Source organism: Pagrus pagrus (assembly GCF_965226575.1).
Source record: "Pagrus pagrus genome assembly, chromosome: 7".
Classification (NCBI taxonomy): domain Eukaryota; kingdom Metazoa; phylum Chordata; class Actinopteri; order Spariformes; family Sparidae; genus Pagrus; species Pagrus pagrus.
Window position 1 is genome coordinate 20148566 of NC_140191.1, and position 27447 is coordinate 20176012.

Here is a 27447-nt window from a genome sequence, read left to right on the forward strand (position 1 = left end):
ACTTGCAGCATTATTGCTTGAAAATTGTGTTTTTTATTCACCCGGTAGACACACATACACACACCGACAGGAAGCTATCATGTCAGACCTTCACTTTAGTGTCTTCAGTGTCTTGCCCAAGGATAATTCAGCATGTTCACAGGAAGCACTAGAGATTGGACTGCTAACCCTGTGCTAAGTGAACGATCAGCACTGCCTGCTGAAACTCAGCTGCCCCCACGTGTAACACAAACCCCGACTTACCCACTGAAAGTTTTATGTACTGTTCTGTGATCAAAATCTTACCAGTTGTTCCCACTAATGATTCAAATCCTCATTTCTGTGACATTTTCTCTGTGATTAATCCAAATGTTTGTTTTTTGAACTGCTGCAACCTCTATTTTCTCACTTCAGAGATACAAATCATCTGCGGCCACAAAAGATAGTCTGTGTTAAAGTGTTGGAATAGAGCACTAGAGCTCATTTAATGTTGACCAATAGCAAAATATCTCATAGTTATTATCATTACTCATTTTGAAAATAACACATCTGCACTTGTTTATACAATATTTATTGAATATACGCTGACAGATGGAGAGGAAGTGTATGACGGGGAATCTCTGTAATCTTTACATCAGATGACAGCTAAATGTTACTCTCGGATGCTTTTGGTGTGAAATGTTTACCCAAAATTGTCTTTTTTTTAAATAGGCTCACACTGTGATACGTTGAGATGAGAAAGTTTTGAAAAGCTATATGTATGCAAGTCCTACTGTTTAGGAATATATAATTCTCTATTGATATGCTAAAAAGACATTTGGGATTGGGGTTTTAAAGGCAGATATCCAACAGGGAGTTGTGGGCTAGCGGAGGGTAGCTGCATAATCAGCTCCACCATCAGCTAACTGATGTTCTGCATAATAGAGATGGGATTTCTGGGTCAGCGTGTGCATGTGCCTGTGTGTGTGGCGTGTGTGTGGCGGTAGTGGTGGGGGTTCGTCATTTCATCTGCATGGATGTCTGCATGTCTGCATGTGTCCTATCTGCATGTGTATGCATGTGTGCCGTCTGTGTCTGTATGTTTGTCTCTCTGTGCGTTTGTGTGTGTGCGTGTGTGTGTGTCAGGGGCACTGACCTCTTTCCCCACAGGGAGGACAGTCCCTGTCTCATTAGGGAAGAGAGATTGAGAGTCAGACAGGGCGATAGACAGACAGGGAGGGAGAGAAAGAACAAAAAAACAGTAGCAGAGGAAGGCAGGCATAGAATGTATGAGGGGGTCCATCCTGATAAATTCCTCATCCATTACTACAATGAGCAGGAGGGCTATGGCGAATGAGGTCATGAAGTTTTCTGATTCACACACATACGTATCTCCCACTTCCCTCCATGGGGTATATGTCACAATCCAGACTTGACTGTGGTTTAATTGAATCAAGAGGCAGTGTGTGGGTGTTTGAGGTTTAGGAAAAAGGGGAAGAGGGGCTGTGGGGGTGGATGGTAAGAGTGTGTGTGTTTATGCAGACAGAAAATGTGATTGTCAGGTTCCATGTGTGTATAAGTACATCCAGGGCTCTGTCTGTAATTGTGTGTGCGATGGTGTGCATGTGTCGAACCTGTGGGAGTATATACAGCACATGTGAGTGTAGGATTACTCGAACCTCTACAGTCTTGATCCAGCCAGCTTGGCTATAGTGACACAGAAGGCAGGTTTGAAATTTCTTTCAAGTTGGAATAAGGTATAGCTTAATCTTCGCAGACAAAGCAAGGTTTATATAAGAACAGAGAGAATTAAGAGGAGGGAGGAGGGAAGAATCTATAAGAGCAGCTGTAAGTCTGAGAAAATCAAAGGGCAAAATGTACCTCTGGTTATTGTACATATATTCAAGTCATTAAAGGATATTGAAATCACACTCTGTAGGAGAAAGAAAAAAAGGGGATTGGGGGTGAGACAGAGACAGAGGTTGAGTGATGGAGAAACGCTGAGTGAATGTCATGATAATCCCGGAAAAAAAAAGAATTGCACTGAAGTACAAAGCGACCACAACAGAGGCCCTAAACCTCAACGAAGCCCACCACCTCATGATCACAGAGCAGTGCGGTTTATCTGGCAAGAGGTTCCTATACTTATTACAGTCATAATCTAAACGCCTCCTGTGTTCATGTTACAGTACTCAGGCCTACACATGCTGAAAAGATCAGGTTCTTTAACCATTTGTGGCATAGGGCTGACTTTTTCCTAAACCCTCACTTCCATAGTGTCCCGGTGGCTCAGTGTACATACTGTCCAAGGTTTTCAAAGCTCTCTGCATATCCTTGATCGCCTGTCTGGGTTTAACTTGCTGAGCTAGAGACATTTACACCCAGGGTTAGGGACAAAGGGGATTTTTGTATGAATGTATGTATAACAGTTGCTTACCAAATGACAAGCTGAACAGAGCACTCGCTACAAAGGACATTGACTTTTCATGCTGTTACTATCACTGGCTGGCTACTCAGCATGAGACCGCTAAAATCCGGGGGGATGCGGTAAACATACTATTTATGGGCGGTGCACCCCAAAAATCTGTTAAAATTGGCAGGGAAAGAGCTAATTAGCTGTTAGCAGCCAGTAGGTTGAGTCAAATGGTGTGTTTGGCCTAGGGAGCTAACAGCTAACGGAGCTAACAAGAGATCAATGCAGCTGACATCTAAACACACAACAGGATTGATGCTACATTGACGTTGCAGTTTAAAGAGATGACACAACAAGCAGTTAATAAATATATGTACTTCACATGAGAATGGTTTTGATGTATAGATTCTAAGTGAAGAAACAACTTTTTGATTTTGGGAATTGCTTTTCCGGACAGTTTGAGGACAGTGGTGAAAAACTTGGTCTGGAGCCCTGTTTACATTGCTTACTTTGTTACATATAATGCCGTCAGATCGCTGCAAATGTTATTCATGGCCGTGTATTACCTCTGAGAAAGTAAAAGATGGATGGGTTAAGGATGAGAGAAAGATCGATGGATATAGAGAGAATAAAGTGCAGGGAAACAGCCGAAGGGCAACGGAGCGACGGACCGAGAAACAGACAGACAGTGAGGACAGAGATAGAGTGAGAGTCAGAGACAGGGAAAAAAAAAAGAGTGGGAGAGAATTAAAGTAACCACAACAGAAGCTTAGAGCCCACTAAAGTCCCCCTTCTCCTCATGGTGGTGGGGTGTGGTGTTGGGGATCTGGCACAACTTCCTACAGCACGGCCCCTTTCTAAACATCCCATATATACACCCAGTCAGAGACAAAGTCACAGCTAACCACATCACAACGCTTGTGCGTATGTGTATGTGTTTGTCTCCCTGTGTGTGTGTGTGTGTGTGTGTGTGTGTGTGTGGTTAGCTCAGCTGCTCCCAGGCTCACAGAAAGCATGCGTTGCCTGAGCGTGTCAGAGCTGTCTCTTGATCTCATCTGTCTTTTTATTGCCTAATCCCTGTCTCTCTTTTCCTTAACTCCTTACGCACCCCCCCACACACACTTTCTGTCCTTCATCTTCTCCCTTCACCCCCAACACCCCTCTCCATCTTTTTCCTCAAGCTTTGAATATAACCTTAGTTGCTCTGGCAACATATGATCCTCACCATTCATGCCAATAAAGGTTGTCCCCTTTCCTGCCCTCCCACACATCTGTCATTCTCTCTGGGTTTGATAACTGCCTACCGCACCGAGCCTTTCAAAGTGTTCCATTTGCTATAGATGAGTTGCAGATAGTAGCCAACCCACCATATGGGTCATTCATGCACTATCCCATTGGGTTGAGGGTGAGACGATGGTTTGCTCATGAATGTTTCATTCTGGTTTACATAACAGTGGCTCAGCTCTTTGGTAGCACACTGAATGTATGATTACAAAATCCTGTCTGCTCCACTCGCCCTCCTTTTACTCTGTTACTGTCTGTCAGTCTCTCATACCTTCTCTGTCCATTTCTATTTGCCTCTCCTTCCTTTTCTGTCCCATTTCATGAAAATACCATCAGGCCATCCAGACACATCACCATCACATTGTGACCCCCCTCCCCAATTCTCATTTTTTTCAATTTCAACTTGGCTCATTGGCCTGACAGGTAAAATTTGTGTTACTAAAGCATTCACAGAAGGAAATAGAAGATAAAGGAAAAGAAAGACAGTGGGCATTATAAATTATGATGAGAAGAAGAATAGAATTAACTGCATGCATGCAGAAAAACAAAACATAGAGTGCTACAAAGCTCTCACAGAGTGTATGGCTCCTCCACGGCTACACAATATTTATATGTTATTATATATCATTAAAATGTGTAAATCTGCATCAATGTAATCATAGTTACATACATTGAAGAGTACCTGTGCATACGTATGTACCTTACTGGCTGGATTAGACTAAATATGTGGGAAGAACAGTGAATAAACAGTTAAATTTGAATAATTTGGTAGAAATGATTTTGCTTAAAGTGTGCGCCAGCATCTTGTGAGGCTGCACCTGGGCACAAGCTAAATGCTATTATCAGCATGCTAACCTGCTTATTACAATTCATCATATATGTCAAGACATATCAGTAAAAGAATATCATGGTGGAGCAAGAGGACACATTGCCACTGTTTTTGTTTAGATATGACATATAGGAAGTCCATGGCAGAGATAATAAAGAGGACCTCAAGGTTCAAAGTTATTTATTGGTCATATACAACACAGGGTTGCATAATGAATGAAAGTTTCCAACTCGTTCATGTCACACAAACATATACCATATATACAGTGTAAACAGCAGCAACGAGATAGTGATGATCATATGGTCGGCATCTTCTCATTAAATCCTAAACATCAGGTAAACACTGTCCATCAACTTTGACTGCGTTTGAGCACCAAGCATCAATGACGTCAACACAGAGTCCTGCCAGAGTCCTGTACTCTGTAGGTTCAGAACAAGGTCCACCTGACGAGTGCAATGTTGTGGTGGAGACAATCTTTATAAATGTGTGGGCACATTTGGGACATTAGCCTGGAGCAGCCTTAAATCCAAGCTTGATTAGTATGACTCTTATCCCAAACTCTCTTTCTCTCCTCATTGGGGCGATCCAGCTGGCCACAGGCAATACGTGTTCCAGCAACAAAGCCAAAGAATTAACAGTTAAAAAAACTAAAATGTAGCAAAATTTCTAGGAGCTTCCGGCCACGGTTATTGAATTGCGTTGTTAAAGATTCCTAGTGTCTTTTCTCTATAGCAGCTTGTAGTATAAATCTATACTGTCAGTAAGGCAGGTACAGTCTGTCCAGGTTCACAGATGATTTGTCTTCTTTCTGTCTTGCCTAGAGGCAGCAGGAGACAAACTGTGTTTCTGCCCTGCCATGCTTCTGTGTTCCCCCAACAGAAAGGGAAGCTTTTCATTTTCTGGCAAGGCCACGAAGCCTGGAGTAACTTTTTCACAACTTTGGTCATATTTTATTCTTATTGTGTTTTGGATGTGCATAGAAAATACTGTATATGTTATCGTTCTCCATTTTGTAATATCGTGGCTAAACTTTCAGACTGCTGTGCCAACTTTTCTGCTCTTGCTCTCGTGTTGTTGGTTTGAGCAGATGAGCTTGTAGGTTTCATTTACAATTACTAACGTAGATAAATGTTGTCCTCCTTGAGTGCAGTTAGGAGCTCCCTTGTGTCAGTCTGTCTGCCATTCATCCATTTAATAAACATCTCGATCAACTTACTGAGCTCAAACTTTCAACTCTCCTGCTTCTAAAGGCCAGATTAACGTACATGAAAGCACAGCTCCGATTTCATTTCATTTGTGCACGCAGTCTGCCTGTTATTAATCTGATTTAGTAAGGCAGCAGACAATTACACAATCAGTGACTGGTGCTTCCTTCTAGGCGGGTTCCATAAATAAAGGAGGATCAACTTCTGCAGTATGGCTCCAGTTGACGAAAACAGAAGTTTTGTGATACATCTCTAGAGGATACTGCATGTGTTATAAGTCAGATAAAGGGGATAACATCTGTTCATGAACTTTAAATCACCTCTTTGTCGCAGTCAAGCAATATCCAATTTAGCCTTAGCTGCTCTCAGTTGACACATGACACTGACAGACACTAGGGGTGAGGGACTGCATCTGCTTTAACTGTATTTTCATTGAGTACTCCATCAGTTGTGGTCCAAAAGCTGCCATTATGTTTAGGCTGCGGTGCTAAGTAAAGACACAACTATGTGTGAGTCAGGTCCTCTTCGCCATTGAGCCGGGTCCCTCTCACCACGCATAAATGTGAAAATACTTAATGTGTTTCCATGCTGCTTCTAATGCCTATTTCTGCATCACTTGTGGTACGGCCTCTGTTCCTTCTCCTTTATACTTAACCACCACAACTGCGTATGAGTCAGGTTCTTTTAGCTGGTTTCAAACAACACCTATATATGTCTGTCTCTGTCTCCACCCTTTGGCAGATATCTCGCACCAGGGGCTCTAAACTTCCCTTTAACCCGCCTCTGGTTCTAATCGTGACACAGGGTCATTAAAATATATTAGTACTTATATGTTAAACGTAATAATAATCATCTCCTTTCTCTTGGGCAATAGCACGTCTGACTCTGTCTCTTTATCTCTCACTTGGTCAGTGTCTCCAAACAGCTCTCTGTCTAGGTGTTTGCAGTGATGAGTCAGGCCTTCTGTTATGTCAAGCTCAGATTTTCTCTGTTTTTCTCTCTCACTCCCTGTCAGGTCCTCTCGGCCATTTAGCAGAGTGCGAAGCTGACAGACGATGCCCATGAATGATGAATGATGACTGGAGGTCTGTCTGGTGCCAACAGACTGCATAATACAGCATAGATACAGCGATACCATTCCTCTGCACCAGATACATGCTGCAGTTTCTGTATCATATCAGTGGCAGATCTGCCCTCAGCGGCAAAGTGGAAATCCACCGAAAACAGCACTCAGGTATGTTGTCTCTACCTTGAATCTCAAATGAAGCAGCTTTAGAGAGAGTTGGTTGAATACGCCGTAAAATTAAAGCAGTTTAACTTTGGATAATGTTAAAATTGTGATCCTGACAGGAGTTTGATTTCTAATGACAAGGATGATAGATCTCATTGTATGGATCTCTGAATTAATCTTCATCTTCATTTTACCCTTAAGACCTGTCTTACATAAAGCACCAAGCTATAATGTGCTTTTGACCCTGTACTTCCCCAGCTGGGTATTATGTGTGCAGCTTTTCCATCCATCAGAACATGATTTTCAGTATATATTGTGGATTTTTCTCCTTTCAGTTTATATTTCATGAAGGCTTTAAGGACATTTTTGACCTTTCAAAGATGATGTGGGAGTGCATCTGTTTCTGCATACAGTATTATGCTTTGTAGAGTGGGTGGACACGTATACGGCATATAGACATGTTTACACGGCTGCATGTCTGTGTCTCGGTGTGTGTCTGATTGTGTGGGCTTAGTTTTACCCAGGTCACACAGGCATGTTTCTCTGCCTGTGTCTGCATGCCTGCCTACGTGTGATGATGCCTGTAAGTACTGTGGATGTCTGTGTCTCCAGTGTAGAACCATGTGCAGTTATGCTGGTGTATGTGTGTGTGTGTGTGTGTGTGTCTGTGTGTGTTCATACTGTAGTATGTAGGTCACCAATATATTCCTGATGAGGTCTAGTCCTCTGGAGAACTCTACAGATATGAGGGCCTAAATTAGACACTATTATCTGTGTGTGTGTGTGTGTGTGTGTGTGTGTGCGCGCGCATATAATTGTGAGAGAGCAAACTAGACACCATTATCAGACAAGAGCCTTACAGGCATGCATGTTCAATTTTGTGCACATGCATGCTTTTACATGTAAAGAGCAGTAACATGAGTGTGTTTGTCCGTCTATGTGCACAGGTGTTAAATTGCATGCTATTTCCAGCATAATGTATTTGTGTGTGTGTCTGTGAATGTATGTGTGTGGCAGTGACACACTGGTATCATCTGACAGGCTAGTTGCCTGTTACCACTGACCTGGGACTGTAAACCTCACCCCTCAGTTTTAACGACCGTTGGCTCAGAAAGCCTGTCCATATTGCTGTTACCAAGCCAAACTGCTAATGGGCCTCAAGCACCACTCCAAGAAAACTATGTGGCCGTTGGCATAGCAGTGGCCATGTGTTAAGGTGTTACCCATTGTCAGAAAGACATATAACATCCATGAGGGTTGTGTTTGTAGCAGGGATAATGGAAAAAGCGGATTTTATAATGTGTGAAATGTCCTAAATCCAGCACAGTCGTCAGAATACAATGTGTCTGCAAACAACAGATATGATCAAATTTGTATTTGCAACTTCAAACATAATACAATATGTCATATCAAGTTAACATTATTTGTATATAAATTGACTTTTATGTCAGGAGGTGGAGCAACATTGTCTTTGCCAACACATTTCTCACACCCACCTAGTCAAATTCGGCAGCCTGGTCAGTGGCCCTAAACTTCAAACTATGACGCATACCTGCACCTCTACCATCAGTTTTGCACATGAAGGGCTATACAGTAGGGTTAGCATTAATAAGTAATATGCAACGTCCGGTAAGAATTAAAAAAAAAAAGCTTGCGAACAAACAGTTCACATAGTGTGACATATTATGACTTTTGTATTGCAGTTACCATTGTGAAACGGTTTGTTAGGTTTAGCCACAAAAACTGCTTGGTTAGGTCTAGGAAAAGATTATACTTTGGGTTATATAGTCACGTCATATATAACCTCACTCACATTACTTAAGGGAAATAAGTTATATACGTACATCAGCTTACTTATCTTAGATAAACCAAAAACAAATCACTCTTGAGTCTTGGTCACAAATGGGATGTGAACCCTGGTGTCCAGACTGGACTACAGGGGCACCGTTAAAAGGGTACCTACAGTGTAAAACTGCGTTGGGATACTGACAAGGCTTCTTTTTTCAACCCTAAACAAGTGGTTTTTGTGCCTGTATCCAACCAGACCATAAGCACAGCATTGTCAACACATAAAATAGAAAACCGATACTTAAGAAACAGAAAGTTGCAACATGTAAATTGCCAACATTTATTCTGGCAAGTGTTTCTTGCTTAAATTAGAATTTAAGATGTGGATTTTGGACGTAGTAAGGGCAGCTGAGTGTTTAAACATACACGTTTTTGGACTGTCAATCACACACACACTCACAAATGAATCCATGCATGCTGCTCTTTAGCTTTTATTAAGCCTGTTTGTATGGCTGTCATTAAAGAGCCAAGGCCAATGATAATGAGCTTTCTTTTAGGCATACAGAATTACAAATCTTATGTCACTTCCTCAATAAAAAAGTGGCTTTCTGCATAGCTGCTGATCTGGGACAGGCTGTTGAAACATTACATGTAATTCCCCTTCCTTTCAAGATGTCTACATTTCCAGCCAGCCTACTGTCCGTAAGTCTCAGGGACAATACCACATGCAGTCAATCTGTCAAACCAATTCGGAATTTTGCCGGAGCTCAGCCCCAAAAGTTATATCCAACCCGAGAGAGATGAATGGGAGTGAGAATGTCTACCTTTGAAAAGCTTCATGCTTTGACCAAATCATATGCTGTCACTCCTAAGCTTTAGAAGGCCTGCGCTTTTCATCAAAGCCCTTGATGGCTACCTTTCACAGCACTGTCGAATACACCCTCAAAAGCTTCCCTCCCTCCTTTCCTCCCTTCCCCTCTCAAATCTCTTTCTTCTCCCCTCCAATGTCGACTACCCCTCTTCCCTGCCTCTCCTTCCCCCTCCCTCAATCCTTCCATTCCCCTTGTCCTTAATCCATCCCTCCCTCCTCAATCAAACCCTCAAATCCCTCCAGGTTTTTTCTTCCCCCCTCTGTGTATGTGTGACTTCAGCACTGTCAAGGTAGATGAAACAAGAGGAATTCAGATTCATCGCAGTCGTAACCTGCCATGATAATAATCCACTACTATTCTTCCCATGTGGCGGCAGGCCGATGTTTCTGGCCTTTTTGGGGTTTATTTGCATATTTGTTTCCCCTTTGTTTCTTTTGATGAATTATTTACCGCCGAGTGAAATGACAGCAGAGATCACTGATGATTGCTGTCGCGGGTGGATGGGTGGCTTTCTCCTCTTTGTAATTATTCCCTTTTTTCCTGATTTTCAATCAAGTTTTACACTCATGTTCCCCCGGTGACAACAGACGAGAAGCAGAAAAAAATAAAATAAACCGCATACATTTTAGCATTGCTAGTGGAACCTTTCCACTGTCTAGCGGGAACGCAGCTTCCTTTGTTGTTGTAATGATTACAGAGTAGGAAACAGCAGGAAAAAAAGAAGAGAGAAGGGAGAGAGTAGAGATCAAATGGAAAAATACTATAAACACAAATGTGCTGTAAGGGCCACCTCACACACCTCCCACACATAGGACAAATGGGAAACACACACACAGGCATCCCGACCAATCAAGACACTCGATTAGCATTAGATAAAACTAACAGTAATAGCTGAGTGGTGCAGTTTGCAGTGAGTTAAGTTTGAACACAAAGTCAAAATATGCCTCCACACGTGTATTCTCACAAAAAACAATGTCTGGAGAGCTGTAATCACAGTGAGTTGTGTCCACATAAGCGCCTTGATTGTAAGCCTCAAAAACTGCATTCACAGTGTGTACCAGGGATCTACCTCACACACACACACACACACACACACACACACACACACACACACACACACACACACTGCCACCCTGTCCCTGTATTGCCCTATCCAGGAATAACAATGCATAATTCATGTCCCGAAGTCTCGTCTGCAGACAAAAGTCAGCGTTTGCATTTATTATTTATTGAAAACAGCTCACATGATGAATCCTTTAACAAACAGAGCTTCCAGTAAGCACTGTACTTATTTCTTCTTCTCTTGCTGTTTGTGTTTTGGCATAGATTTAAGTGGGCTCATTAGCAGAGATGGGGATGTAAGGAGAGGAGAGGAATGGCAGGGGAAGGAGAGACAGGGAGAGAGTGAGAGTGGAAATGAGGCCAAAGGATAAAGGAATCATTTTTGTAAAGGTACGAATTAATGAGAGGCTTGTGCATCGCAAGCTAATTAATTTAACAATGAAATGCTTTAGGGACTTAGTTCTAACTTTTAGGACTTCATCATGTTTATAGTAAAAGTTCACTATTGCTTCCTATTGGGTATTTGAAATCACTTAACTGTGCTGCAAAACCTGGAGGTAATGGATTTGTGTCAGCGTATAATATTACACCATCCGCTGTCACAGTTACACTTGTTGTGCGGACAGTTTGCTTTGAGGACGGGAGGCAATTCATCGCAGAGTGAAAGGAGCATTTGGCATCGTATGCTAATGAATTCATCATTTATTCCAGAGCACTTGCATTTTTTCTCTTCTTCTACTCCACCCCTTCGCCATCCATCTATCATCTGAGGCATGAGGTATTATCTTTGCGGACCATTTTATATTCAGTCTCCCCTCAGATGGGTGGACGCACACACATACACACACGCAGACATTTTTGTTAAATCAAAAAAAAAAAAAAAAAATCAAATCTGGTCTAGCAAAGGTTGAATAATTGATGTGTTATGTTAAAAAAGGAATGAAATAATCATAGCCTGTTGGATGTTGGAGTAACATCAAACCCAGAGTTAGAGCTTGGCAGACTGGGCTGAGCAGGGTAGGGGCCTTATGTATTTGGGACGGCTGCCCTGTGAAATAATAATGAATAGCAAAGAGTTGGTGGATTAGGAGATTTTTGTTCTGCACTGTACCTGACACTTTCTGCGTGCCCACCCGTGCTTTTTACAGCATGACCGAGGGTACATCTGTCCTGCATTAATATAGCAAGATTTGACTGAAAATAGTTTGCCTCGGTGGGCTGGTGGATACGTTCCAACAGGCCTGCTAAAAAATAGATAAAAGGCTGCAACAGTCAATGACACAAGGTTCACATGAAATGCTGACCCAATGGAAGGTATCCACAAGCAGTGCACCTCTGGGATGAAGCCACAGTTTAGAAAGCACGTCAGACTTAAGTAACACCAAATTCTTACATTTTCACTCATCGAGGTTAGGGTTGCTGACATCAAAATCAAGTGCGATATAGAAGCTAGTCTAATAAAATGATGATAGTCACGTGATTTTAATCCTTGAGAATTAACAAGAGTTTTGTCCTTGTTCTTATCTGGGAACAAAGAGCGCGTCATCACCAGACCACTTCAGACTAATAAGTATGCATGGTGTTCAGTTACACACACACTTGACTTGGTGGATGCTTTATAATAAACTATCAACATTCAGCTTTACTGTGCTATAAGCTCATGGCGGTGCTGAAATGGAGTAATATCTGCTTGTCTGCCACTGTAGACGAGTGGGCCTCGTTTTAATGGCTATGAAAGTCAGCCATGAATATATACATACTGTACACCTCTTAGATGCACGCCCACATGCACAGACAAACACAAACCACCATGCATCATTGCTTCAAATGAAACTGTTTTTCTGTTTAGGACCACCTTTAAAGATTGTCCCCATTTGGGATGCAACAACAGCGCATGATGAATACATTCATTCCCAACTCCGGTGAGAGCTGTGCAGCCGTGCATCTCTGACCGATATCTTTTACTTGATTGTATGAAGGCTGCGCTGTATAGATTTTCCCATTCTGCTGCAGAGGGATATAAATGTTTATTATTATTACTGCTTCACTTTCCCGTTCGCCATCTGCGTTTCTGCCCACCAGCTCCAATTTACGTTTAACGAATGATCTCAGGGAATGAGATGCAGCGGGGTCAAGAGGGGCATATTTGCTCGCTTTTTCACTGTGTGGGTTGGAATTAGGATTTTATAGATACTTAGTGGTACTGTACACACAGATAACGACAACAGTTTGAGTTGCTGAATAGAGGATGAGGGAGGGAGATGATTGACAAAAAGAGTCCAAATTCCTTTGAAACAAAAAGCCTGTTTTTGAGTCATAGCTCTTTTATATAATGACAAAATATCACATTGATGAAGCTATTGACCCCGAATAAAGCTTTGAATGAGTGAGCAACTATGAGGTGGTCAGCACGCATCAAGCATTCTTAATTCAGTAGACCTCTGGATGGATGGGTTAAGGGTTAAAACACTTGCAAATGGTGGCATTTTTTATCTCTGGTCCCTCCTTTATCCATTAAAACCCTCCCCGCCATCACGTTTCTGAGCCCTCCGACTTGAAATAGTGTTCGACTCAGGGGGCTTATTTTATTAATTCACTGTTTCCTCCGTTACAGGCCCCCTTCTCTGAAGTCCACATTGCGAGAGGACCACCTCACAGGGATTTTCCCCTTCACCAGGTAACCACAAAGAAAGGAAAGAAGCACATTATCCACATGTACAACATACCCCCTCAACACACACACACACACCCACACACGCCCACACACACTACCACACACACACACACAAACTTTCTGTGCTATATAATGTTGACCACCAGCAGCAAATCAGGAACACACACACACACACACACACACACACACACACACACACACACACACACACACGCACACACATGGCATATTATCTTTATGAGGTGTTATACACCAGTGACCACCAACACAGGGTCTCAGTGTTCACTAATCCACACTCAGGCTGAATAGACCGCTCCATGCAATGGAAGGATTACACTGTCGGATTAATGGGACTTTTAATTTGTCATTGTGAGTGCCCTTTGTAATAAGAATAGGTGCAGGAAAGAACACTACTGCCTCTATATGATATGTTAAACGTGTTACCACTGTACATTTTATCTGCATTTACTGCAATGACACACACTTTGTGCGTGTGTCAATCCTATCTTTACAGAGGCTTTAGAAAACTTTGAAACATACCACTATTAAAACTGCCACTACATTATCTAGTATCTAGTATTTTTGCTACCACTGCATTTACAACTTTTATTACGATTGCTAATATAGTGCTTGTTAAAGTCTTGCCATGTAAAGACACTCATAAACCATACTTGCCTGCAGCTAGTTAACTGTACTGTACTGTTCCTACGGTCAGTGTTATTAGCTGAACTGAATTACATCTTTTGAACTGACTGACTTAAAATAAATGAATGAGAGAGAGCAAAAGGCACCAGCAAGAAAGTTTAATAGACATCACAACTCATGAACATTACTAACTGGAGAAAGTCCCTTTTTGCTGCTCCCTCAAGACTATGTTGAGGGAGTATGTTATCTAATCTTTAAGTCATTAAAGTAAAATTTTAGATCAAATCTCCAAATAGCATGTGCCTGTTTCATATGTAAACACATAACAGCTGCCAACACTGTAGCAGACTAGCCTCTCAAATACCCAGTGTGTAGCATGGCTCGATGTTGGGGGGCCCAAAGGGCTTGGGATTGCCATTTTGATTCTCATAACATGTCAATTTTTCTTTTAAGTCTTCTCTTTCATGAAGAAGATTTTTTCTTTAAAGATGAATATCCATTGGCGCCATTTCAGGGGTGCTACCTTCCCGAAGTCCCTTAATAGCTTCACTAAGAGCATTTTAAACAAATATCTTTGCTTCCCATTAGAAGAAGAGTTTTAGTTCAGTTAGTTTCAACCAAATCCATAAAGTCAGGAGAATAATGCAAGTGATATATAATAATATATAGTACATATACACGCATGCATTCAAAGGATGCCAAATCCTACATAATCTGATGCCTGACACCTAAATTATGGCCAAGATGGAAATAAAGAGAGAAAAAGGAAGAGCAGAGGCCAGCAGAAATTGGCCCAAAAAACGTTAACAGCAGAGTGAAGAAAGGTTGATGAATGAATGGATGACTGGATACAGGGAGGGAATGGAAAAGAGAGCTGTTTACCATTTCTGAAGGCAACAATAAAACCATGGATTTAAGTATAAACAATGGTAAACAAAGGCAGCCTTACAGAAAAACATTGTATATTTCTGAGTCATTCTTTTCTCCCTCTTTTCTCTTTGTTCTCTTTCTGCATTTTACCAGAAACCTCGCAGCAGTCCTGATTATACTTTATGTTAGAAAGTATACAACGAACTGAGCCGAGCAACAGAGTATGGACTATGAAAAAGCAGATAAAAAGAATATATGTTAATTAAATCAAGTTGGATTAATTATATTTTGCACAAGGTCAGCGTGCTGCATTATGATTTCATCTCCCTGGGAAAGAGAATGCAGCAACCAAACCCTTAAACCTCAGCGGTTGTTGATCCATTTTACTTATTAAAACCACACTGTTGAACGTGCCCTTCAAAACTGGAATAGCTTTCTGAAACTGCTGTTCGGAATTTTAATCAATCCCTTTCCTTAAAATTAAAATTGAAAGCTCAACAGACGTCTCAAACAACAGAGAGGAACCTGAATATTGATCATTTTACTCCTCTGTGTCTTATGCAAACAGGGAATTATTTGGATTCTACCACTGACATAAAACACCTGCATTATTCCGCTTTTGGCTCTATTTCAACCTTAATTTGTCCAAATATAGAGTCGCTGCTGAATTCAAGTTTGCACATATTTCTCTGGAAAGAATATATCTAAAACTTGCACTGGGAAACTTTTGAACCGTGGAATCTTTCTTTGCCTTATCTCTAAAGGCTAAGTTTGGTATTTTTCAACCTGGAACCAGTTTTCCCAAGTGACTAATAAGGGGAAAAAAATGACACTGGTCCATTATTGTATAAGAGGAATGCAGCCTGAAGCTATGAAACAGACTGCAATGTAATGCTTTGGGGTGATTGTACACCATCAATTTACATCCACCAAAACTGCTTATTTTTGCAACTGTCTGGCTCCGAATGTTATTTTCAGTGTCTGACAACATTGTGGAACGGACCCTACAAAGAAATAACAAAATGTTCTTTACCTTATGTTTGATTTCTTCTACTTTTTGGCTGGCTGTATTAATTCCGGTCAAAATGGTCATTGCCAACCTGAAAATCTGAGAGACGCAGTACTGTATCTGCCATTTTAGTTTGCATAGTCAAAGGGCGCAAATTAATTTAGTGTGCTTGCATGAAATTTGTCATACAGTTGCATACCCAAACCGTTCTCATTTATATTTCGTCAGTCGCCAACATTTTGTCTCACCACTCAGCCAAGGTATCGATGAGTGGCTGGTAGAATGCCTTTCTGCCAGAAACCCTATTTAACACTGGGTTAACTTATGAAATGGTTGCAGTTTAATCAGCGGCAAAAATACATTGTTATGTGCTTGAAGTTACATTACATATGTGACGTTAAGTCAACTTACATTACATTACTCACGTGTTGACTTTTGGTTTAATATAGGACACAAACAGCCATTTCCTGGATGAAAGTCCTATATGTTACCCATCCATTCACTCCCGACGTCCTTCCAGGTGGACTTTGTTGGTCTTTATGCCAAGTTATCTGACTTTATCTAACTGTCTAATTGATGATGGCTTCCCATTGGAGTTAGCTGAAGGCCAGATACCTTGTGCATCTGTATGAGATGCCAATGATGGTGCAGAGAACAGTTTACAGTCACCACCTACTGCAAAGGAATGGAAGTTTGATCTTAAACAAGGGAACTGTCGAGTTCAATCTTGCACAGTACATCTTTAAGGCAAGCTGAACAAAGTGCTTTAATACCCACTGCACATGACATAACTTTTAAACACATCACTCTGCATCTGCTGCAGACGGGCTCAGTGAAAGTGCAACTTTGACAGAGAGCCTAATGGACAAATTAATCTTAAGGCAGGATGAAGAAAGAAAAACAATAAATGAAGTTGCAGACTGTAAATTTACCAGCTCGACATCTGCCTAGCCCCTCCCTTGCTGAAATGATAAACCTGGATGTGCATAGTAAACTAGAATGTCAAGAACTAAAATGGCAAGAAAATGTGAGTGGCAAAATGGACCAAAAGAGCCTTTTCTCATATGAAGATGCACATTTGAATGGAGCTGCTAAAATTGTAATTTTTTAAGCACTAAATTGGGATGTGCTTCAAAATCTGCAAATTGGGACATCCTCGGCAATGTGGAGATGCTTTTGGCAAGGGAAATGGCACGCCTCATATATTATGCTAAAAAAATACACATTTGAAAGAAAAGTCTGACGCTGTAAGCAGGAAATTGGGGGTAAATTGGCACATCCTCCAGCTTTACATTAATTGTGCTCGTGCAATTGTCAGGGCGTTGCAGGGTGACAGACAGATGGGCGAGGGCTGACACATGTTTTTGGGGGAGTTTAATATTCAAATGCTCCTCATGTGTGAATACAGACACCTGGGGTAATCAACTGGCTGTGTGTGTGCGGTGTGAGTGGCGTGCAATGCTGTATTTACCCATAAGCCTCTCTGTCCCTGCCTGTCTTGTTGTTGCCCTTGCTCTTTGGCGTCAGGTACACTGTCATGTTTGCTGACTGATTAAGAATCGTCCCGGTAGAAAAAAATAAACACACTGTTGCTACATTTTTATAAAAAGAGGTTTAAATTATGGAGGCAAGGTATTTATTTCTGTTTGAGCTCCTGGTACGGCTGATCTCAGTGCTATTAAAAATTCATTCGTCGGTAATACCCTCCCACTCGTCCTTCTCCATCTCCCTTCCCCTGTCTCCCTCTGTAGCGAGCTCATTTTCTCAATGGTATCTCTGTCTCTTTGTGTCAGTTCATTTTATTGGCATGGGGTGTGATTCACCGTCTCTATCTCTCTTTGTTCGGTTTGTCTCTCCTTTCATTCCATGTCTCCGTCCCTCCCTCGCTTCTCTCTTCAAAAAATCTGGCATGGAATCGAGACAGGAGAGCGCCTGCTGTTTTCTCTGACACACTCTTCCTTTCTTAAATCAAAACCAACTGAGGCGAAATCAGGTTATTACCTCAGCTGTGTTTCTTCCCACTCCCCTCTCACCAATTCTTCCATTTTTGCTCAAGGTCTATGAAATGCTACACTTTGAAAAGAGACGGAGGGCAGCCGGTCAGTCAGAACAGAACGGGTGCGAGTTGGATTTTGCAGAGGATTGCTGCATAAATCAAGAACAGAAAAAAAAACAGTAAATTCTGGAGTGTGAGATGGACATCTGACAGGGTTTGTGGCTTGTGTGTTTGTGCGCATATGCTTGCCTCTCAGTCTTTTAAACTTTATTCTTCATGCCCCCTCCCCATACAGTCTCGTCATGTGGGGTGGTGCTAACGGTTTGGCCCGGTTTGTTGTGGTCAGATATTTGTGATTTTTTATTTTTTACAGCCTTTCCTCTGAGGGGAGAAATCGACCACAACGTTTGCCTGCAGTGATCTTGGAAAGAAGGGAGCTGCATACAGTCTGTAAACGAAGCAACTTTTTGTACCATAAGGTCGAGACATGGATGGAGGGAGAGGGAACAGACAGAGAAGTCTGAGAAGTGAACCGGCAGGGAACGAGTGAGGATAAGATGAGAAATGTTAGATAAACAAACCCAAATAACCTCAAATAACTTCTCTGAAAGAGAGAAGGAGGGCGGAGAGTGATGGCGAGGAAGAGAGGGATGATGAAAGATGTAGCCGCAGTATATGACCTAACTATCTGCAAAGGTGAGAGAGCTGGATGTAGGGATGGAAAGAAAGAAAGAAAGTGGTGATTTTTTTTATAGATAGCAAGCTTCGAAAAGTCTGCTCTGAAGTGATAGATGGATGGATGGAAAGGGATGATAGAAGTTATAATAAATAAGACAGGCTAAAGAGTTGAAGGAGAGTGCTCCAAAAAAGCAAGGACGGTCAGTAAACAGCACGACAGAGAGTCAAGCAGACATAAACAACCGCTACTAAAGACGGATGATAAAGATGGCGGAATGGCTGTATCGGTGATGGACGATCATCAGCGATGATGGATGAATGAAAGATTGGAGGAGAAGAGAGGGAGGGAGGGTTGTAAACAAGTCTGAATAACCTCATAACAGAGGCAAAATCCACAACGGGAAGGATGGATGGGAGGTTTTATATGCAAAAGATAAAAGAAAGTCAGAGTAAAGTAACCTTGAGGAGGGATGGAAAGGTAGAGGAAAAATGAAAGATTGACAGACAAATAAGGTAACAGCCCTCAGCACCGTCAGATAATGGAAATCAAGGGAGTGAATGGAGGGATGGAGGTCAGGTACGATATGTGATAATGATTTCAATGAACTCTTTGTATCACTTTTTTTTGGCAAGAACTGCTCTTTCAAAATAAATACAGGAATAATTGGTAGATGTGGGAGGGACGTCAGTGTGTTTATAAGTGTGTGTGTGTGTGTGTCTTTTGTGTCGCTATGAGGCATATGTGACAAGATCAGACTGGCACTTTTGTGTGTCCTCACCCTGCTAGCGACAGCTCCACAACATTATCACAAGACTAGCAGGCCACACAATGGGCCTAATGACCGCTTGTCCACAGGAAGGCCAAGAAAAGAAAACAGGCCAGCACAAATGTAAGACGTTTAACACCAGACAGAAAAGGGCTTCTTTAAAAAAACATGGCCTAACAGATTGGTCTTTGCAGTTACAGATTATTTTTAAAGGACACCTATATCCTTTTTTGCTTTTTTTCCTTTCCTCCAGTCATTTCTTGTGCATGTAAAAGATCTAGAAATTTAAAAAACTCAAAGTCCGCACCAACAAAAACTACTGAAGTGCCTGAAAGGCCTCATCAGTATTCCTGCCTTCAATTCTGTGACTTCATGACATCACCGTGTCACACATTTGCATACTTTATGCTTCACAGCTAGTTTGGCACGTAAGAATTGATTTAGCCCAGCTGCTCTGTTGTTGTTAGCGGTGTTCGGTCAGGCATGTGTGAGCCGACCAATCAGAGGAGACTATTCGGGGGGACCTTGAAGAGACAGAGCGTATCAGTCAGAGGGGGAATACAGTGCTGCTGAACTGACAGTATGAGGAAACCGAGTTTTTTGAGCAGTAAAGCATGTAAACCTATTCTAGTTGTAACCTCAACAGAATTATGAACTTGAAATGAGCATAATATGTCTCCCTTAACAGAAGTGTGGATGTGATTTATTCAGGTTGAGACATATTTGGAGCCTAGCCGTGCATACTATAAGGAAATTCCTCTCAAGTCCAATTCCCCTGATGTGTCTATGAACTGCAGGAAACTGGAGCACCTGGTTAAACGCTACACAAACGTAGGGAAAAGAGCAAACTCCCCAGTTGACCCCGGTTAGGATCAAACCCATGACAGTTCTGCTTTAAAGGGACGGCGCTAACCACTGAGCCACGTGCCACCTCTGTTATCTCACTTATAGAATTAAAGGTGATAGTTGCTTTTAGTGTTTTTGCGCAGGTGTTACTGAAAAGTCACTATGGGTCGCAGAATGTGTTTCATTAAACTGCTGCATTCTGCATCATGTGGTTATGATCAAAGTATTCAGGTCAGTTGGAATTAAACACATATTCCACACTGTTTAAAGGTATGAAAGAACAGACCACCTGTTGATAGTTTAAATTAATTTTCAAATGTTTTAAACCAATATTCTTACATATTGCACCTTTAATTATCACCCTTTGCTGCTGTCACGGTAATCCTCCCACCTTGACACAACTCTATTTATAACTGTTCAAGAACGTTTGTTTTGCATATGCGATTTAAAGCCCTGAACAAATCTTTGTCTGCGATTGATGAATGAAATGAATTCATGTGTTTTACCGAGCGACCTGCCTTCCCCAGCGGTGGGGGACTTAACAAGGCGCTGCTGTATTCCTCCCTGCAGCCCATCCTCTCTCTCACCTGTGCAAATTATTGTGCGCAAACAGACTAGCTTCATGTGGTTAGCCACTTCCCTAGCTGGGACAGGGTCTACTCAGGAGAAATAAACCATTTCCTGTTCACTGAGGGGAAGATATGCCCAACTGTAACATACTGTAATTCGTTCCAGGTGGTGGGTGGAGTTCATCTTTCCAGAGGACGTATAGGGCCTGACAGGAAACATGTTCATATTTTAGAGTCTCTTTAAAGCTTGTTTTCACAGTTTTAACTTCGGTGTGACATGCTAAATGTGTACAGTTTAAATGATAAAATATTACACCTCTTTAATAAAGACACCTGGGTATGCTTATTCTACAGGCTACAGTAATTTCAAATACTTCCAGATGGGGCATGCAGAAGCTAATTTGGTAGTACTGTATTAATGTGGCTCATTTAGTGTCGTCTAACACACTCAGCTTAAAATAATATTCAACACTGAAGCCTTTTTTATTTTCATAGTTAGTTAGCTCCGTGTCTTGCAAATATGTAAGCTTGAGGACTGAATGCAAGGCTGAACAGAAGTACAAGAGTGGTAATCTAGAGGACTTTTACTCATATAAAAACTGTTTGAAGTATTTAGTTAGCCCTCAGCACTTATGTGAGCACTTTTGTTGCATCTCTTAGATAAAATTATTGAAATGTTTGAGGTGCACTCATCCAGTTTCTTCTTTATATCCTCACAATTTAAAGTACGCGGAATCTGGAAGCGGAAGCTGCAAGTACAAGTTCAGTCATTTATCATCCTACAATGCGGGGTTGTATAACGGAATCCTAGTTGTTGTCACTTTATGCTACTCACAAAACAAAAAATGTATAAATAGATGAATAAATAATAAGTCATACAAATACTTTTTCATGGTGGATGAATTGAGCAGCCTCAGCCTGAGGAAAAGGGGTTTGCTTGACGTTACACAAAAATTCTCCTTTCAGCAGTAGATGTAAGTGAATACATCTACTGCTCCTCTGCTTGTTTATCAGCCTGATCATCTCGGAGATGCTGCGAGAAAAGACACTAGTCTTAATTGGTTTATATCCTATCTGTGGAAAACGCAGCGCTCGCTACGACTTGTCACATAATTTGATGTCTTTTTAACGAATGATAAACTCAGGCAAAATCCCGAATGCTGGTGATGTCATTTAATCTCCATGACAGTTTATTTTGGGGGCTGACTCCCTCTGATCTTCTTCAGTGATGTGCACGTCGCGCAGCGTACGGCACACGTTCTGTCAGGCGAGTTAGAAATACACAGATATGGAGGTTTAAAAATATATGCTCCAGTGTTTTTTTTGTTACAATTATGCAGTAAGTATTGCATTAATTATACACAAATAATCAAATATTTACAACATTTGAATATTAAAAGCAGTATCAACATTTAAAGTGTATGAGTTAGTGAGATCATGAATTCACAATGAGCTTGAGCTACAAGATGTGATATGTGTTAGTGCTTTGGGATGGATCAGTTATAGATCCTATATCCTCCACTTTTTACGTGATTTACAGCCTCACAAGGTCATTTCAAACTCTGCTCCTCCAAACCTGACCTTTGCGTGTGGTTTGTGTGTGTGTGTGTGTGTGTGTGTGTGTGATCAAGAAGCATTCCAGCCAGTGTGGAGGCATGTCCTGGCTAATCCACAGGCCAAAACACACAGGCGGTTAAGTTTCCATGACCTCAACTCCATGCTGTTCGAACCTGCACACACACACACACACACACACACACACACACGTGCACACACTGACAATATTGTTTCTTCCTCTTGCTTTCGCTCCCTTTCTGCCGTCCTTCATCTCTCTCTCTCGCTGCTGTCACCTCTCTGTGAAATGCAACGTTTTGTCAATTACCATTTAGTTCATTGTTAATCCACAGAGGAAAAAGCGAAGTGTGTTCTGTAATACCACAGGAGTTCTGTCATCTTCAGAACAATTACGTCAATTAGCTCACATTTAAATGGTTTCCAGAGAGGAGCACCTCAGCTAATAACAGTCCAATGAAGTGACAGCCAACCAATTAATCTCACTCTAATTGCTCAGCAGGTATAGTCAATCATTCATAATCTCCCTCTCTCTCTTTTCTTTCCGGCTTTCGCCGCACATTCCACACTCAGTGGTCTGACTCACCACCTGTCAATCAAACACAAACTCGCCCTTCTACCCCTCCAGAGATGGAGGTGCATTCCAGTGTGTTGACATCACGGTCATGCTGCGAGTCAGCATATTTGACTCCTAACATAACACTGAGAAAAACTGTTAACAGAGAAGAAAAAAAAAAAGAGAAACGCTCCACAGAGAGGATACTGTTTGACAAGCAGAGAGAGAAATTAAAGAAAAGTGAAAAACAGATAGAAACTTGTCTATTTTCAAACAAGGGGATTGATTTAACTTCAGCGGTCCATAATCAAAAAACTGGCTCCGTTGCCTTATAGTCATTTAAAAACTAAATGCTTGCTTTTCAGCTTACATTAATTAACACAAAGACAAACATTATCTCACTCTCACACTCTCACACTGATGATAGATTGCTGAATCACTGCGCCACATCTTAGAGTCTTTGAACTTATAGTCTCAGAAGCTCAAATGTTATGATAAATGTCATGCAAGATTTATAGTATGTGCAGCTTTCTGCTTCTGGCAATGATCTCTTTCACACGTGTCCTGAGATGCTCATGTTTTATAACCAAGCACAGGGCTGTTCTGTCAGACCACGTTGTGCTTGTCCAAAAAATCATTACATTTGAGACTTGAAACAGCGTTCAACCAAGTCCAACATTTTTCATAGCTGACATCTGCAGCCTTTTATTGAGTTGAGTGAGCTTTAAAGCCTCTTTTGTCATAGTTCATGTAGCCCACAATGGCTTAATCCAATGTGGTAGAGAGTGGCTCATGAAGAAATAAGTGGCAAAGAAACATGCAAGTCTGGGTTGTATGTTAAAGTTGCAATATGTACGAATTGGCCACCTGTGGGATTCATTCTCAAATCAACTAGGGGGCAGCAGAGTAATTAATTGCTGCTAACTTTAGCGGCCGTTAGCTAGTTAGCACCGCTAGCCACGCAGCTACTGGTCCGGAGGGTGAGCTTGGTGCACCGGGGGTATATAAGTACAGGTGCTAGCTGGTTAGCATGCTAACCTCAGTAAACGTCAAAACCTTCACATTCTGTGGATCATTTCGGTCATTGTTTTTATGTTTTCAACCAAATTTCTTACATATTGCACCTTCAAAGAAGGAGAAGCTTCTCGGCACTCCTGGAAAGTCGTTTTACAGATACAACAAAGGTACTGCAAGTAACTTTAGACCTCAGAAAGGCATCGAGGTCTAGAAGGCCAAACTGTAAAGTGCAGCCAAAAGACTGGATTGTTTATAATTGTTTAAATTTTATAACTGAACACATTTACAAATGTTCTCTGTGTTTTCCTTTTTCCAGTTTTACTCATACTCATGCAATAATTGGCAAGAATTACTCATTAAAAGTATTATTTCTTTAGTAATTCCAGCAGAGATCACCCCTGAAGCTGCATCTTTGATCCACACTTCCTTTTGGCCATATTCCCATCACTGACAGATGTCTCAGTCACACACGTTCCACAGTATAGGCATACAATTACACTGTACATTTCCCCACTGACACCTTCACAGTAGTCGTTCTTAAGATTCTTAACATCAGCTCAACTGTGACAGGTGAGTGTACATATGGTTCTCTGTGTGTGTCATTTACTGTAAGAACACAGTGTGATCTGCTGAACATGAACAGGAATGCACATAACGCACTGCATATCACCATGAAAGTGTTCTGTTATATATCATGCTTTCAGCACACTATTTTAAGATTTTCTCACCACATACATCTGTAAACTCTCATTCCCCATGTGTTACAGCAGTTCAGATAAATATCTGTATTCAGTCATTAAACAATGTGTTTTGAATCGGGCATTTTGTTTAAAGTGGTCTCACACACACCACATTCTGTTCTGCATTCTGTTCCAAGAGTGAGCAAAGCAAAACAATTCATCAAAACGTCGGTACTAAAACTAGAAATTGGTAACATTTGTGTCTATTGACCTTTCTGAAGACATCCTCACCATTGTTACGACGCTAAGATTCAGTTAATGCCTGCCATTAAAGGACACATAATGCTCATTCTCAGGTTCATACATATGAAGTGTGTCTACTAAAAGAGGTTTCTATGATTCAATGTTCAAAAAACACATTATTTTTCTGTCTCTCTAGGTGCCCCCCCTAGTGAATAAACAGTCTGCTCTGATTGGTCAGCTCTCACTTGACCAGGCACTGGCCACTGTGTTTCTGCATCAGCTCTGTCAGTGTTTTTATACCCATGGTCGTGGTCAAGGGCAGTGACTGTTTAGTTGTGACATCATAATGCTACGCAAGTCCTGACGGCTCATTTAAAGGCACAAACAACAACAACTCAGAATATCCCAGGACTGGGCATATCCCCCTCCCACTTTAATGACAGAACACACCTGAGCCAGCACGGAACCCACAAGTCCGTGCAACGCCCGACAACCCTTGCCACCTCAGCACAGCCTGAAAGGCGCCCCGAGGAGATTGCCAGTCCCCAAGCGCCCCCACAAATGCCCAACCGGCCCGAGGCCGGGTGACTACGGAAGAAAGCCAAAGACAGTCCCCCACCCTGGTCCCCAAGAAGTTCTACTATTGGACTTTTGATACTGTCAATGTATTTATACAACATGTAGACCTGCTTTCCAATCATAAAACATGGAAATGTCACTTTCTACAATATAAGACCTTTATTAGTCTTCCTTGCATCCAGAACATCAACAGTGAAACAAACATTTAATCTTAGTTAGCTAGTAGGATTCACTTACTTATAATTAAAATAAGTTTTAGCCACAGCTACAGCAGTAGAGCGGCGCAGAACATGAGTGGGAGAGGAGAGAGATGCAATGTGACACATATTCTCAGTCATTAGTTGAAATCCGCAGCGTCATGACTGCATGTTATGTGCCTTGTGTGGCACCATCACAAACCATGCTGTGAAATACTGTTTGAAAATATTGTTTTCCCTCACTGATGTTTAATTGTTCCTCAACCAATCTTCTTGTTCCCTTTTTCATTCTGGCTCCCACCACTAATTAGGAATGGGCTTTAACTGCCGATGACTTTAGTGCGGGATCAGAACACACCCAGCCATTATAACAAACCCAGGGACCCATAATGTGGTGTGGGCTTGGCCACTAAAACTATGGGGTGGAGAGACGGGAGGGAGGGGAGGGGAGAGCTGGTAACTGTTTCTCTCAGCTGCTCTTGAATTGTTAGTGCCCTTTTTCGCCTTTGGCCTGTCATGAGCAGTTCTCTCGCCCCCACTTTAAAATAGTTTTCAGTTTGTATCGTCTGCTCTCCGGCTCTTTTTCTGGATGTCTCTCTTTTTCTCTCTTGTCCCAATCTCACCTCCTTCCTTGCCCGACATGCCCCCTTCTCTCTCTCTCACACACACACTCACACACACGTACTCTCTCTCCCTCCCACACTCTCCCACCACAATAAGACCTAATATGAACTTTTGACAGGAGCTGGGATCTTTGTTTAATTGCCAGTGTTACTGAGAATGCCCCCATAAATCTAATGTTGTAATGCCTTTGAAACGCCTTCTAGCCCTTGCAATCACACACACACACACACACAATCTTTTTCTCACTTTCTCCCACTTTCTTCCACGTACACCCGAACACATGCACAATTGCTCGCGCAGATGTGATGTGTGAGAATGAGGGCTTTGAGGTTGTTTGTGCTCGCGTCAGACACAGCAGCTCCAGTGTTTGTTTGCAATTTCCACTGGCTCTGGTCCACTCCACCAAACCCATGGGAATTTGTGGATCAGCATCTTCTCAAAAAGCTGCTGGGCGTCAGAGTGTATAACTGAGCAGGGAAAAGAGTGCAATGAGTGCAGAGAGGTCGTTTATTTTTATGTGGTATTTTCTGATGTATTCTGTATGGCATAGTTTATAGTGGAGGGTGGCAGGGGGGGGAGACAAGCGAGACAAGTGGTGACATAATTGAAGAGACAGTCTCACACTAAATCACCAGATCACCATACTGGAGAAAAAAAACATATCTATGAAAGCATTACATGGCATCTTTAGCTTTTTCTCCGATTATACATTCATGCAGCCTTATGCTGCTGGTTTTCTTTCATTTTTCTTTCAACCAAAGATGAAAAGTAAATCATACACAGTATTATAGTAAGGCAAAGATCTCATTTTTGATCTCATTAAGTGTGGCTTTTCATTTTCTTGCCATGCATTTAATCGACCTAAATACTAAAAAATAAGCTCAGATAGTCAAACAGGTTGAGCTGTGGCTCTATAAAATTGCTGTTACATATCTTCGCCATCGGTTTCAGCTGATATTGCCTGCAGGGATATTTGCAATCATCATAATATGAAACTGTGCATATATCTTTACCTTATTAGAGGAGTAAGATGCTCATTTCATTGCTCTCTCAGTTGCAGTTTTTGCAATGCTTAATATGCAAGACAGTATGGAAGAAGTCCAAACTGGAGGCTGGTGCAAATGTACCCCCATACTTGAAAAAGTATGTCTTCATATTCTGACTGTAGTGTGATCAGTGTGATACAACAGCAACGCAGCAGTTTTATGTCAACAGGTTGAGTTTTTAAGGTCAATGTTATCACTCAGCCTGCTCTTGCACATTCGCCCACCTAAGCGCGGTAT

The 27447-nt window shown here is 41.7% G+C and overlaps 1 protein-coding gene across 1 annotated transcript in view; it reads left to right on the forward strand.

Moving 5' to 3' along the window:
* Positions 1-27447, forward strand: part of LOC311259281 (uncharacterized protein) — a 114386-nt gene that overhangs the window by 78025 nt on the left and 8914 nt on the right. The window contains exons 5-6 of the mRNA XM_084356335.1: positions 6705-6923; positions 13257-13319. Of these exons, the coding sequence (XP_084212461.1) occupies positions 6705-6738 (34 nt within the window). The 3' untranslated portion in view covers positions 6739-6923; positions 13257-13319. The remainder of the gene's footprint in view (positions 1-6704; positions 6924-13256; positions 13320-27447) is intronic.